The sequence below is a fragment of the Betta splendens genome, chromosome 22 (assembly GCF_900634795.4).
Source record: "Betta splendens chromosome 22, fBetSpl5.4, whole genome shotgun sequence".
Lineage (NCBI taxonomy): Eukaryota > Metazoa > Chordata > Actinopteri > Anabantiformes > Osphronemidae > Betta > Betta splendens.
In genome coordinates, this window is record NC_040900.2 from 13,850,829 (window position 1) to 13,863,093 (window position 12,265).

Here is a 12,265-nt window from a genome sequence, read left to right on the forward strand (position 1 = left end):
TTACCGTACACCTGCCTCATTCAGCACCACGGACAGCGACCCTGCCAGCTCCCATTAGCCCGCCGCTCCACGCGCTGCATGGAGCGCAACCCGAGCAGACGCTCAGAGCCGCTCGTTCAGCCCAACGGCCGAAGACACCGTCAGCTACGATCATGTTATTGCGGCACTGACAGCTCAACCTGAAACGGCACAATGCGGGATTTCCCGTAGACACACCCCCGCTTTTTTCCCCATTTTCCAGCCACCGGAATCGGCGTTTTACTGACCAACATGCGTCCGTGAACTCGTCGCGAGCTTCTGTGCGGGTGGAGTATCTGTCAGTGATAGCAGATGTAATGCACGCCTAAGAAGGAGCTCATCATTGTTTGAGGGAAGCTGCAGAGAAAGGAAGTGAATCCCCTGCTCCACGCCCTGTCGGTGCCATCAGTACCTGAAACATGTCCCCTCCAGCGTCGGCCGCGACAGCGAGTGAAAGCAGTGCGACCACTGTTTTGGAGGAGGACGCCAGACAGGAGGTATTTTTTGGCTTGCCTTCCTTTAATAAAATGCATTTTCTTGCCTGTTTTCTTGCAGGGCTTGAATGACTCCATGTGCATGTTTTGCAGAATGCAACACATTGCGTGCACATTATAGGGAATTCTGCTCAGATACACTCATTTCTAATAACCTGTAGCCTCCATTAATAATTTCATAAAGAATGTCCAAGCAGAAGTGATGCTTCATTAGCAGCCTTTTTGCTTTCTTAGTCAGTCCCAGCTATCCAGCATGGCTGAGCAGCTGAGCGTCTTTTCTTCTTATCCTTGCAAGGAAATTTCCCGTGCATGAGTGTTGTGTCCATGAGCTATTCATCAGCTTTGGTTTGTGCTGCAGCAGCCTAATAAATGAGCTGACATTTTTCTGAAGGCGGTAAATGAATGTCAGCAGTTGTTCTCGATGCCTCCTTTGATTCATTTTTTGTTTTCATTCAGCAGCAACGACCCCTGAAACAATCGCTGAGCAAGTCTCTATGTCGAGAGAGTTTCTGGAAATGCCTACTTCTGTCCATTCTCATGTATGGCTGCATGGGAGCCATGGTTTGGTGTCACGTTACCAAGGTGACCCGCCTCACTTTTGACAGCGCATTCAAAGGGAAATCCATGATGTACCACGACAGCCCCTGCTCTGATGGCTACATCTACATCCCCCTGGCGCTGCTGGGCATGCTCTATCTGGTGTATCTGGTGGAGTGCTGGCACTGTCACGTCAAGAACGAGCTGCAGCACAAAGTGGATGTGGAGGGGATCTCCGAGCGCATCCAGAGGATGCAGGAAGCCAAACCCTGCATTTGGTGGAAGGCCATCAGCTACCACTACGTCCGCCGAACTCGACAAGTCACGCGCTACCGCAACGGGGACGCTTACACCAGTACTCAGGTTTACCATGAGCGCGTCAACACGCACGTGGCTGAAGCCGAGTTTGACTATACTCACTGTGGCGTCAAGGACGTTTCAAAACAGCTGCTGGCCTTGGAGAAATCAGCTCTGACCAAGATGCGGTTCACAAAGTGCTTTAGCTTTGCCAACGTAGAGTCAGAAAACTCCTACCTTACACAGCGGGCACGGTTCTTCACTGATAATGAGGGTCTTGATGACTACATGGAAGCCAGAGAGGGCATGCACCTGAAGAACATTGAGTTAAAGGAGTATGTGATGGTGCTGTCTGACCCGGATCGCCACCCCTGGTACCTGTCCCAGTACGTCTTCTGGGCTGCCTCATTCCTCACGTTCTCCTGGCCTCTCAGAGTCTTCACCGAGTATCGCACTGCGTACGTCCACTATCGTGTAGAGAAGCTCTTCGGGCACGATTATCTCCCCGTGACCCCGTGTGACGATCGACCGTATTGGCGCCGCATCCCTCGCGTTAACACCATCGACAGCACAGAACTGGAGTGGCACATTCGGTCCAACCAGCAACTGGTGCCCAGCTACTCCGAGGCCGGCCTGATGGACCTGGCCCAGTGCCCTTCCAGCTTTAACGGGATCCGTCAGAACTGTGAGCGCTGCCACAGAGCCGTCAGCTGCTCCTCCGTGTTCTCCAGGAGCGCCCTCAGCATCTGCACGGGCGCCAGCTCCCGCATCCCCTTCAGCGGAAGCCGCTTCTCGCTCGCGAGGCGCTACGGGTCCCAGCGGAGCTGCTTCTGGAGGAGCGGCAGCCTGGATGACCAGGAGAGCCCCAGCGAAAACACCCGCTGCCTGTCAGAGCGTTTCACCACGGATGAAGAAGAGCCCCCAGACTACGAAGACGCCCTCTGCTACCCGGTGCTAATTGTCCACTGCAGCGAGAATTGCCACAACCACAGGTCTTTCCACAGAAATGGCTCATGTGTGGAGACTTCCTTATGACTATGCAGCGACTGACAACAACTGTGGCATATGTGTAGCAGACAAACACAACTTCATGCTGTACTGTTAAACTAAAAAAAACAAATACCTGAATCCTGAATGTGTGAGTCACCAAAGCAATAACAATGATTTGATGGTTAGAGGACAACAAGAACATCTGCTCTGCGTCTATTAGAAACCAAGATTGTTAGGCCACCCATAATTGACACAGCTTTTAGGGTCTCAAACTGTCTGTACAGTAGATAAAACCTCATAAGACCAAGAACCCAATGGACGGATCAGTCATCACAAAAACTGAGTCATTCAAACAAACAGATAAGACAAGACTAGAGAAAGGCAGGTGCTGTTGGTGAGCTTCGTTATATTTCCATGTGAAGAATAGTCAGGAGAAGTTTCTTCTAGTTTATCCTGATCTTAATTATAGCAATAACCGTACACACCTTTCATACATATGAAAACAAGTATTTCTGCTTATGCATTTTACAATGAGACTGTTTTTTTTACAGAAACCTCAAACTCAAAGGATAAAAGGACTCTTCACCACTTATAGAACTGTTGTTTTAGATTTTTGATCGTTTTCATTTCCTAAATTGAATTGTTCAATTAATAATATAAAAGTGTAAAATTTACTTTTTTGATACACCTACTCTTTTCAACATGTTTCATCTATATCAGCGTGTGACAAACGTCTGATCAATTTATGCTGTAATACAGACTTGGAGTATTTGGTTTAACAGATAACAAACACAGCTGCCATTGAGTTGGACCGGTTGGTGCTATGTGGCAGCTCCAGTGTCGACATTGTCTGCAGGGAGATAAGAAACCACAAACAGAGTCGCTAGGATTTAACAGTGCTGAGAAACCCAGACATTCTGGAGCAATATAACTGTGAATTCATGAGTCATCAGAAACACACTGAACGAATCTTCAGCAGCTATGGAAGAAACGCATCCTTCTGTAATTCCATAAGTCACATCATAAGAAAAGAAAACACTGGTCAAGTAGGAAAACATCCTGACCAGAATGAATCTGAATGTAAACCACCAGCAAATTAGTTTGTAGTGTGTGTCTGTTATACATCTATCTGAAATGAATACTGCTATATTTTAAATTTTAAATTAAACAGTGATTTCACAGGATGGGCTTAAAGGGTCAAAAGGGCAAAGCACACGCCAGGGTCTCATCTCAATTTCTCAGACTGGGGCTCTGCATGTTGTTGTGTGAATTATATGAAGGACTCTTTTATCAATTGATAAATAATATTATATGCAAGGATGTAAATGCACACATTTACATTGCGATATCATAAAAACCTAATACTGACATTTTTATAACATCAGGACTATTGTATGCATTTGTTGCTGTTATCTTGTTTTCAGCGTATTGATACCAGTATTATGCACTTGAAGTTACACTGTAGACATTAAGAATTGTGGTGAAGATGAATGTTGATGTAAATTCTTTTAATGTAATAAAAAGTATTAAGCAGAAAGTAAAAAACAACTTGATGGCATTTAAAACCTCTGTCTCATTTGTAATGTCTAAATAAATAATATGATTACATGGGTTGTGCAAGTAACTATATGTACTCAAATTTATCATATGCTGGAAAAAATCAAAGTTGCAATAAATGTCTGGGAATAACTGTTGCATAGTAAACACATGTTCTTAAATTGGATGTAAAAACTAGCTGGGAAAATCCAAGTGGTGTAAGACTGTTTGTGCAAAGAGTCCAGTCGTTTGGTATATACTTTATTCATTATTTTAATTATTGGTGTTTCTTTGACTTTAAATTTGACTAATGAACTTTGATTGCAGATTGCTACAATACTCGAATAAGCCTTTATGGTCCTTTAATTTCAATTATGTCTAGCTGCTGGTGTAGAGCAATCAGGCTAAATACAGAAACGAGTGAGCAATGATCGCACCAATAAAATGGGCAAATGAAATATAAAATATGGAACATTGTCTTCAGTTTTGTGTCTAAATGTAAAATAATAAATAAAGAACGGCTGGAATTTTTTTTTATTTTCCTTTCAACGGGGTTCCTTTCAACAGCTGTAGTGTGTGAACCTTGAACGTCCCATTGCGCTACAGCGTCAGACTGTGTCGTTCACCTCCAAACCGGCAGATGGCGGTATCTTTATGTCACGTGTGCTCACACGTAAACAAGAAGAAGCCCAGAGGTACAGTACAAGCTATAAAAGGTTATTACTTTGGTGAGTACACTACCAAATAACACTGTAAACCCTGCAAAAGAGTATTTAGTCGTTACGATCATGTAGAACTGTTTTTTAGAAAGCACGTGACAGTTTGCACATGGACTGAAAATACGAGTCCACGAGTTGACAGAAGAAGGGTACAGCTAGTTAACAGCTAGCTGTGTTCGCTTTGCTTGGTTTAGGCTGCGAATGTCAAGCTTAGTAAAGTACAGGCAACCGTGAAGTTAAAATAATAAAGAGAGTACGCAAAGATCACAATACAAAACCCACATCTGGAACAGCGTTGTGTTTTAAATATGCCTGTTATAGACTGTAGATCAGAAAGGATTACTTCCGGTAAATCTATAATCGCTTTTTAATAGAAGTAGGTAAACAGTTCGTAAGCCAAATTTTTCTGTTTACTTTACGCTTGTTATATACTATATTAGACGTATTACTACGTTTTTATTAGTGACATAAACTGGATGATTGGTGGAAGTTAAGACTTTTATTTTGTAGGTATCCCTGGATTTGGTCGAATAGTGCCGGAAACTATTTAAAGCACAGTAATCTCTTCAGTCTGTACAAAGGTGATTTTTAGCATATCTAAGGAAATGACAGTTACTAGTATTATTTTCCTATAATATAGGAATTACCACAGCATTTCCCAATGTAACATTTCTTTTAGTGTCTGGGTGGAACATGCAGAGTTTATTGGTGCAAGCTCTTGCGATGAGGCAGTTAGGAAGGTTGAATCCTCGCTCTCTGCTGGCTGCTGGATACGGACCGAGGCAGAATGAGTGGTGTCCCAAGACCATCCACACGCGACAGCTGTGGGGCTGCTCAGCTTTCTCTGCGTTTGGCTGTCAGAGGCCTCCCCTCTGTAGTAAAGACGCTGTCCGGAGCTGGTCTGCTCATCATGTGAGGTACAAAAGCAATAAGAAAGGTGATGCTAGAAGAACACGGACGGAAGAGGACGAGGAGGATGAAGATGAGAAAGACCCGGAGGACAGTGACTATGAAGCTGAGGACCCAACTCTACCAAAGGACTATAAAGACATGGAAAAATATGTGCAGTCCTTCAGATATGACGTAGTCATGAAAGCTGGTTTGGACATAGCACGCAAGTGAGTCACTTTATGTTAATTAAGTTACTGTATATAACCTACAAATAACAGGGCTCTGAGTTATTTCGCTTTGTCCTTCAACAGTAAAATTGAAGATGCTTTTTACAACAACAAGCTCAGACTGAATGGACAGAAACTAATAAAGAAAAGTAAAACCGTGAGTAATGATTTAAAACAATTGACATATTACTGTTTCTCAGTTTTACTTTAATAGACTCTCGGTTCTTTCGTTTCTTTTTGTTGGTCTGTTTTCAGGTGAAGGTCGGGGATACCTTGGACCTGGTGCTGTCAGAAAACCAAGAAGAAAACACTGTTACTCTGATGAGAGTCATTATGAGAAAGGTTTTAGGTGAATCCAGTACTGAAAAGTACAAAGTCGCCATAAGACGTTGGAAATGTTTAGAGCTTTCCAAGGATGAGGCCTTCAAGGCATGAATGGGACAATAGCATTTAAATGGTCTCCGAACAAGTCAGATCCAGAATGGATTACAAAGATGTAAGGTAAAGGTTAAAAGGCCACAGTGGTTGTAGATATGAAGATGGTATTTGATAAAAAAGATAAGTATTTTGTTTTCCCATGTGATGCGTGACCTAATAAATGTGCACTTAAACATTTTGAAATTTGACAAATTTTGTCTTGGCAGATTACAGCACAACATTTTTTTTCTTGTTGTTTGAAAGGAAAGTTGATGCAAACCAGAACAGCAGCTGATCTTCCAAAGAAAAATTAGTGAATGAGTCAGTTCAGTGCTAATATGTAAAACAATTGGATGGTGTCATTTATAACTGTTGTTTTATTAGAAATAGTCTATCATGAGCCATAGTCATGTTAAATTGTCTTTGTAATATAAACTTCTATAAGAAGGCTTAACATAAGCACGTTGTTATTAAAACAGTGGTGGCACAATGCTACATCAGTAACTGCTGTGGAAACGTATCACGTCCTAGTGATACATCCAAAGAGCAAACGTGTGAGCTCTGCTATTAGCTACTATCATTGTTACGGCTTTAAGGCTACAACATTTATCAAACAAGTATGTTAGATAAGCTACGACAGTTTTGGCTTATAAATAGAAGCACTTTAACTCTTTATCCAACAATTATAAGACTACAGAAACTACAACATCTACTGCTGTAGTGAAACCATAAAATACAGTTCAGAATACTACTCAGGAAACAGCTTGGCTTCATCCTAGAGGACAGTTGGTAGAAGTTCAACATGTTTTCAGCTTATGTACCGTGCAGTTATTTTTATAACAAAACGTGTGTACTGCAGAGTACTGGAACTAGGACACCGTGCTCGACCTCTTGGCCTTTTTGAGAATGTCACACTTCTTGCGATTTGGACGCCGGCAGCGTTCATCGATGCTTGGCACGCACTCGTAGTGCCACACCTCCTCCATCTTATCCACAGGATACACGGCTTCCACATAGTGACGGATCAGTCTGAGGCGAACGGGGTCCAGCTGCTTCTTGTTGCAGGCCCCTGAATGGTTGTACTGCAGCCGCAGGTTCTCCTGCGTGAACAGCTCCGGGAAGAGACGCACTAAGAGGCGGGCGGCGAAGTTCCCAACAGAGAGACTCTGCTGGACGATCTCCCGCACCTCCGTGTCTGAGAGCAGGTAGGCGGAAGGTACGGGAAAATCCGGGTTAGACACGGTCAGCTCATCCAGGGGAATCTTGCAAAAGTCCTTGCTACTTTTCTCGGGAGGTAACGAGGGGATGTCTGAATCCTCTTTGATGTGATCAGGGTTGAGCTGGTTGAGCTGGCAGAGCAGGTCCTGCTCCGACTCATGGCCGAACACCTTGCGCTGCTGCAGGTAGGACCTCCTCTGCTCCGTGTCGCGTCTCCTGCACCGCTCGTCCAGTTTCCCCACAAACTCCAGCATCCACACTCTGTCGTTCCTGGCCCGAGGGTACACCAACTGTACGTAATGACGGATGAGGTTTATGCGAACGGGGTCCAGCTGCTTCTTCCCAAGGGAGCCGCTGCAGTTATACTGCTTCCTTGTGTTTTCGTGGGTGAAGAGCTCGGGGAACATAAGCACCAGTAGCCGGGAAGCAAAGTTCCCAATGGACAAGCTACATTCATAGTTGTTCTTGAGCTGCTCCTTTGACAGCAGGTACTCCGACGGGACAGGAAAGTCAGGCAGCGCGATCTCCAGACTGTCAAAGTGTATAGGTGTGAGCAGGGACTTTTTGGATTTGCGACTGGGTCTTTCGTAATCTTCAACCTCTGGAACCCTGATGATAGAAACGTCTTCCGGCAGGCTCGCCAGGTCATAGCCCTCATCATTGACATTGTCAGGTTCACTCCCCATGCCGTTACTGTGGGGACCCTCAAGTGCATCCTCCATGTGCTGGATGCACACCTGGAGCCAGTTATCCTCAGGCACATCTGGAAAATTGGTTTCCATGTACTTTCGTATTATTTCCATCTTGTCCGAGTCCAGAATAAGCTGCCCCACGCTACTGAAACTACTGGACCCTTCTGGCAACTTCCCCTCTTCAAAGACCTCCGGAAACAGACGGTGCATTAGAAAGATAACAAAGTCTTCGGGGGAGGAGAACTCGTCCAGCTCCTCGGCGTTTTGCGTATCCAGGTCTGACGAGGCCACGCTGCCCTGCTGGTTGTCCAGAGAGGCGGGCTCGTCCTGACCCTGCTCGTTAATGAAATGATAGGTTTGCTGATGCTCAGCTTTTATCCCAGCGCCGGTGGCTCTCTGCTTCCTGAGCAGCCGAGCACTTTCCATGTCTCTCTGTGCCCAGAAGCGATTAAAGAAGTCATTAATCTGAAGGAGGCATTCATCCTGCCAGACGCTGTTGTTCTTCACCGAGGGGTAGCATACCTCCACATAGTTACGAATAAGCTGCAGATGTAAAGACTCCAGTGTTCTCTTGCTCGCCATGCACTCGTGGGAGCACTCCCTGGCTTTGAACAGCTCTGGGAAGAGATGCACCAGCAGTCGACACCCAAGCTCCCCAGCACTGGACGTCTGCTCCATCAGCTGGTTTAACTCCTCACTCGTTAGGAGATACTCCGGAGGAGGCAGGAACTCTGTGACCATCTCTGCGGGCTTGATTTGCTTCTTTATTCGCATGACTTCTAGGGTCAACAAGTCCACTTTGCTATGCAGCTGTGTCATGCTAGAGTTGAGCGTGTTCAAAATGAAAAACATTTTCTCTATTAGTGGGTAGAGATTAGAGTCTACTTCTGAAACCTGGCCTGAACCGTCTGTGGCGGGGAAGGCGTCCAGTTGTCCATTTTCCTCTTGACTCTGCAGCTTCGATGAAAGGAGGTTATTGTAGCTCAGCTGATTCCCAGCTCCATGACTGGCCTGCTGCTCCAGACCTGGCGTGTTTCTCTTCTCCGAGATCCGGTGGGAGATGCTGAAGAGGGGTTTTCTGTAGGACACTCTGGATTTCTCGGGGATGCACTCCTTCTCCCCAGTTGTGGTGAGGCAAAGAGGCTCGAGTCGGCCGCCTTCATCTATCAAGTGCTTCCTCGTCTAAACAGAACAATACAGATACTGTAGCAGACACCTTGAGTTACCCAACACACGGCATGCAAACTGCATTGTTCTCTAGTGGACAATGTTAGATGAATAGATCTGAGCGCTACCTACCTCACCAGACACTCTGGCTCTCTTGCTGCCGGTGGACTGCTTTGCGTCTGCTCCCATCTTTGCAGATGGCCGTTTTCCTGCCTCAGTCGGAGTTCCACCTTCAACCCCGTCGGGCGGCTCGCAGATTGCGATGTCCTCCATCTCCTCTTTAATGTCCTGGACATGCTTCTGTTCTGCAAATGACAGATATATTGTTCCTTCATCAAAGCATTTGTAATGTAGTATGATAATATTGTGAGGAACACCCTTTAATAAATTAATATTGATACCAGTGTTTCTTTACTTTATTATACTTGACAACTAACACAATTACGTGGAAATGTCTTATGAAGGAATGATGCTTTAAACTGCTTCATGGCAGAACGTACCCTTTTCAAGCATTGCATTGTCTGAAGCTTCTCCATGCTCAGAGAAATTCATAGCCTGAATTAAAAAAAACACATTTGTCATTAGTAAAACTTAATCTCTAGTAATCATCCACAAAACACTTAGACCAAGTCATTGGAATTACACAGTAATAACAGTGGGTTTAGGAACATTTGCCCGGGGCATCGGAGCAACAAATGGCGCATAGACACGTGAAATTAGGATGAAGCCGATGGGGTTGGGACTGAGTGGACACTGTAGGGGCTGGTAGCCACCGCTACGACAGCGTGGATCCGCTGCCGTCCGACGCGTTTCCTGGGACGTTTGAGCTGCTTGGTGCACGGTAGTTGGACAGTAATAACACCGAAGACCGTTCCCCCCTGAGGAAAAACGGGCACGCTGACTCCAGCGCATACCGCCAGAGCCCGAGTTGCCTCCTAGCTCTCCTCCAGCGTTCACGGAGCAGCTACTTCCTCATTCTTCCGCCCATGAACCCTTGAACCAAAACACGAGACAAACCTGCCAGCTGCGCGAGTGTAACTCCGTGCAAAGCCCCGACACAAACTCACCATTCCGGCAACAATGTGGGGATTTTTGGGGGGGAAACCAACGTGCAGCGTTTCTCTAGTTGTGCAACATTGTGTTTGTGAATTGTAATGACGCGGCAATGTTTGCGTGGACTCGTCCCCCTCCTGCTCGGACTCTTGGCAAATTAAGGCTAAACGCGCGTGACCGGCGTCACGAGCTCACCTTTACGAGTCCACGCGATCCTCCGGGACTGTTGACGACGCGCTGGACATGTCTGCGGTCCTGGATTCGCAGGAAACTGTTCTTCTTGTTGTTATTTTTTTTTCTCGCTCCGGTTCTGCGCTTTCTCGCGTGACGTGACGTGACAGGGCGCGCGCCTGCTGTGTCACTTCCGCACAGCTGTGGAAACAGCAAAGAGAGGAATAAACAGTTGAGGCAGTTAATGAATCGACGTGGCCATCAAACTTAATAATTATCTGCAAAGAATTAATTAACTGCCGCCATGCCGCGGGTCAGCTATTTATTATACTTTAGATTAAGTTGTTGAGAATCATGGAAGTTTGTTGAATGCTGATCTACAGTACTTTTTATTAAAGTGGTTTTGTTAAATGAGCAGGTACAACACACCTGACTGCTTAGTGAAGTCAAATAGAAATATAATAAATAGGTAAACTTCATTCATCCCACAGCAAGTAAATTCAACCACAAAAAGACAGCAAGAAATTGTGCAAGATTACAAGAAACATAAAACATATTTATATGTTTATAGCTCAGTCATGTTTTACTGTATGTGTAAAGAAGTAGAACAAACATGTAGCATGTAAAAGAACATGTAACAGATCCACAACTTACATATACAGTACAGTACTTACAGTGTCCAATAATAAAAATAAAGCTATGAGATGGGGAAGTTGATACTATAGCGTTGCATCAATGTAATACTTGTAGGAAATATATATTTAAAACACTGTAAAATATAAATCTGGCTACTGAGTTTTGAGAACGTAAAACAATAGACCTTTGTCAATCTTCATCAATGATCAGCAATTTGATTGTGTCCTCCTTCAAATATCTACTGTAGGAGTTCACAGTGACTTGGATTTAAATCCGTTCAGCAAATGTCAGAGTTTGTATATAAATAGTTTGATTGTTACATAGATCTAGATCAATCAATCAATCAATCAAGCAATACTCAGGTTTCATGCACAGCCATGTGTGAACCACTTTATTTGTCAGGTCATTCACTCTCTGTCCTGGAGATAGAGACAGGCCAGCCAACAACATTACAGAGTAACTTTACCATGAATAATCATATGAGAAATCCATGACAGTGCTTCTGGATGAATGCCATGGAGGCATCCCTAAACAAGATTCAAGGTGATCTGTCTTGGTTACTGTGTTTTTTAAGTCATTATTCAAATGTATTATAAACAGTGAGGTTACATTTTTATACTTATAATCATTCAGTGACTTAGTTGACAAATGATATAGCTGATTGTTTCTATTGTTTTAGGACCCCCTGCTGGCCGGCAGACTAGCCAGAGTCAGGGTAAGTGGGAAGTCAGATTGAGTTAAAGTTAGTTTTAAATAATTAATATTTAATCATAAACATAACTTTTGGTTTCTTTATTGTTAGGATAGATCATAATTACCCTTTAAAAGAAAACAAGTTTCTGAACAGCAAGAGTAAGAAAATTTTAATTCATTCCAGGTTTCTCTTGTGGTATATTTTTTATTAGTTGTACAACCAGCCTTTCACACAGATTTATGGAGGCAAATTTAATCCACTCATAACTTTGCAGATAGTCCCACAAGTAAACAACTATAAAGGTGCTGTAGGGAAATATTTATTAATACTTGATGTATTATTACATATTTTTATATGCCTTTGATATATACAAGAACATTTTTGTAGTTACTAAGAATCTGAATGCCAATAAAAACGAAAAAGAAGCAAAGTGGTAGTATATATATCTTTTTTAATACGTATTATATTATATTGAATGTTACAGCTCGGCAAGTTGCTGGTTTATATT

At 44.0% G+C, this 12,265-nt stretch overlaps 3 protein-coding genes across 7 annotated transcripts; 2 read left to right on the plus strand and 1 right to left on the minus strand.

Annotated features, from left to right (window-relative positions):
* Positions 1-45: 45 nt before the first annotated feature.
* On the plus strand, positions 46-4,409 carry tmem151bb (transmembrane protein 151Bb). Of its 2 annotated transcripts, none has more exons than XM_029138918.3 (2): positions 46-515; positions 969-4,409. In XM_029138918.3, exons 1-2 carry the CDS (start codon positions 438-440, stop codon positions 2,379-2,381), a joined length of 1,491 nt encoding a protein of 496 aa, XP_028994751.1. In that variant the 5' UTR covers positions 46-437; the 3' UTR covers positions 2,382-4,409. The 2 variants fall into 2 exon arrangements, with proteins under 2 accessions (XP_028994751.1, XP_028994752.1); XM_029138919.3 differs by having other exon boundaries at positions 47-515; positions 972-4,409.
* A 48-nt stretch (positions 4,410-4,457) lies between these two features.
* Positions 4,458-6,324, plus strand: mtres1 (mitochondrial transcription rescue factor 1). 3 transcript variants are annotated; one of them, XM_029138920.3, is made up of 5 exons: positions 4,512-4,600; positions 5,102-5,172; positions 5,271-5,709; positions 5,794-5,866; positions 5,965-6,324. In XM_029138920.3, exons 1-5 carry the CDS (start codon positions 4,527-4,529, stop codon positions 6,142-6,144), a joined length of 837 nt encoding a protein of 278 aa, XP_028994753.1. In that variant the 5' UTR covers positions 4,512-4,526; the 3' UTR covers positions 6,145-6,324. The 3 variants fall into 3 exon arrangements, with proteins under 3 accessions (XP_028994754.1, XP_028994753.1, XP_040925042.1); XM_029138921.3 differs by lacking the exon at positions 5,102-5,172 and having other exon boundaries at positions 4,458-4,600; XM_041069108.2 differs by lacking the exon at positions 4,512-4,600 and having other exon boundaries at positions 4,624-5,172.
* Positions 6,325-6,485: 161 nt separating this feature from the next.
* Positions 6,486-10,610, minus strand: bend3 (BEN domain containing 3). 2 transcript variants are annotated; one of them, XM_029138917.3, is made up of 4 exons: positions 10,452-10,610; positions 9,704-9,758; positions 9,336-9,503; positions 6,486-9,218 (listed from the first exon to the last, which is right to left on the minus strand). In XM_029138917.3, exons 2-4 carry the CDS (start codon positions 9,737-9,739, stop codon positions 6,996-6,998), a joined length of 2,427 nt encoding a protein of 808 aa, XP_028994750.1. In that variant the 5' UTR covers positions 9,740-9,758; positions 10,452-10,610; the 3' UTR covers positions 6,486-6,995. The 2 variants fall into 2 exon arrangements, with proteins under 2 accessions (XP_028994750.1, XP_028994749.1); XM_029138916.3 differs by having other exon boundaries at positions 9,336-9,508.
* Positions 10,611-12,265: the final 1,655 nt, after the last annotated feature.

Coding starts and splice junctions, on each gene's coding strand:
- tmem151bb (XM_029138918.3), top strand. CDS start 438: ATGTCCCCTCCAGCGTCGGCCGCGACAGCGAGTGAAAGCAGTGCGACC. Junction 516..968: donor AGGAGGACGCCAGACAGGAG/GTATTTTTTGGC, acceptor GTTTTCATTCAG/CAGCAACGACCCCTGAAACA.
- bend3 (XM_029138916.3), bottom strand. CDS start 9,755: ATGAATTTCTCTGAGCATGGAGAAGCTTCAGACAATGCAATGCTTGAA. Junction 9,509..9,703: donor CAATGCAATGCTTGAAAAGG/GTACGTTCTGCC, acceptor TGTCATTTGCAG/AACAGAAGCATGTCCAGGAC. Junction 9,219..9,335: donor GAGCCAGAGTGTCTGGTGAG/GTAGGTAGCGCT, acceptor TGTTCTGTTTAG/ACGAGGAAGCACTTGATAGA.
- mtres1 (XM_029138920.3), top strand. CDS start 4,527: ATGTCACGTGTGCTCACACGTAAACAAGAAGAAGCCCAGAGGTACAGT. Junction 5,173..5,270: donor TCTCTTCAGTCTGTACAAAG/GTGATTTTTAGC, acceptor CATTTCTTTTAG/TGTCTGGGTGGAACATGCAG. Junction 5,867..5,964: donor TAATAAAGAAAAGTAAAACC/GTGAGTAATGAT, acceptor GTCTGTTTTCAG/GTGAAGGTCGGGGATACCTT.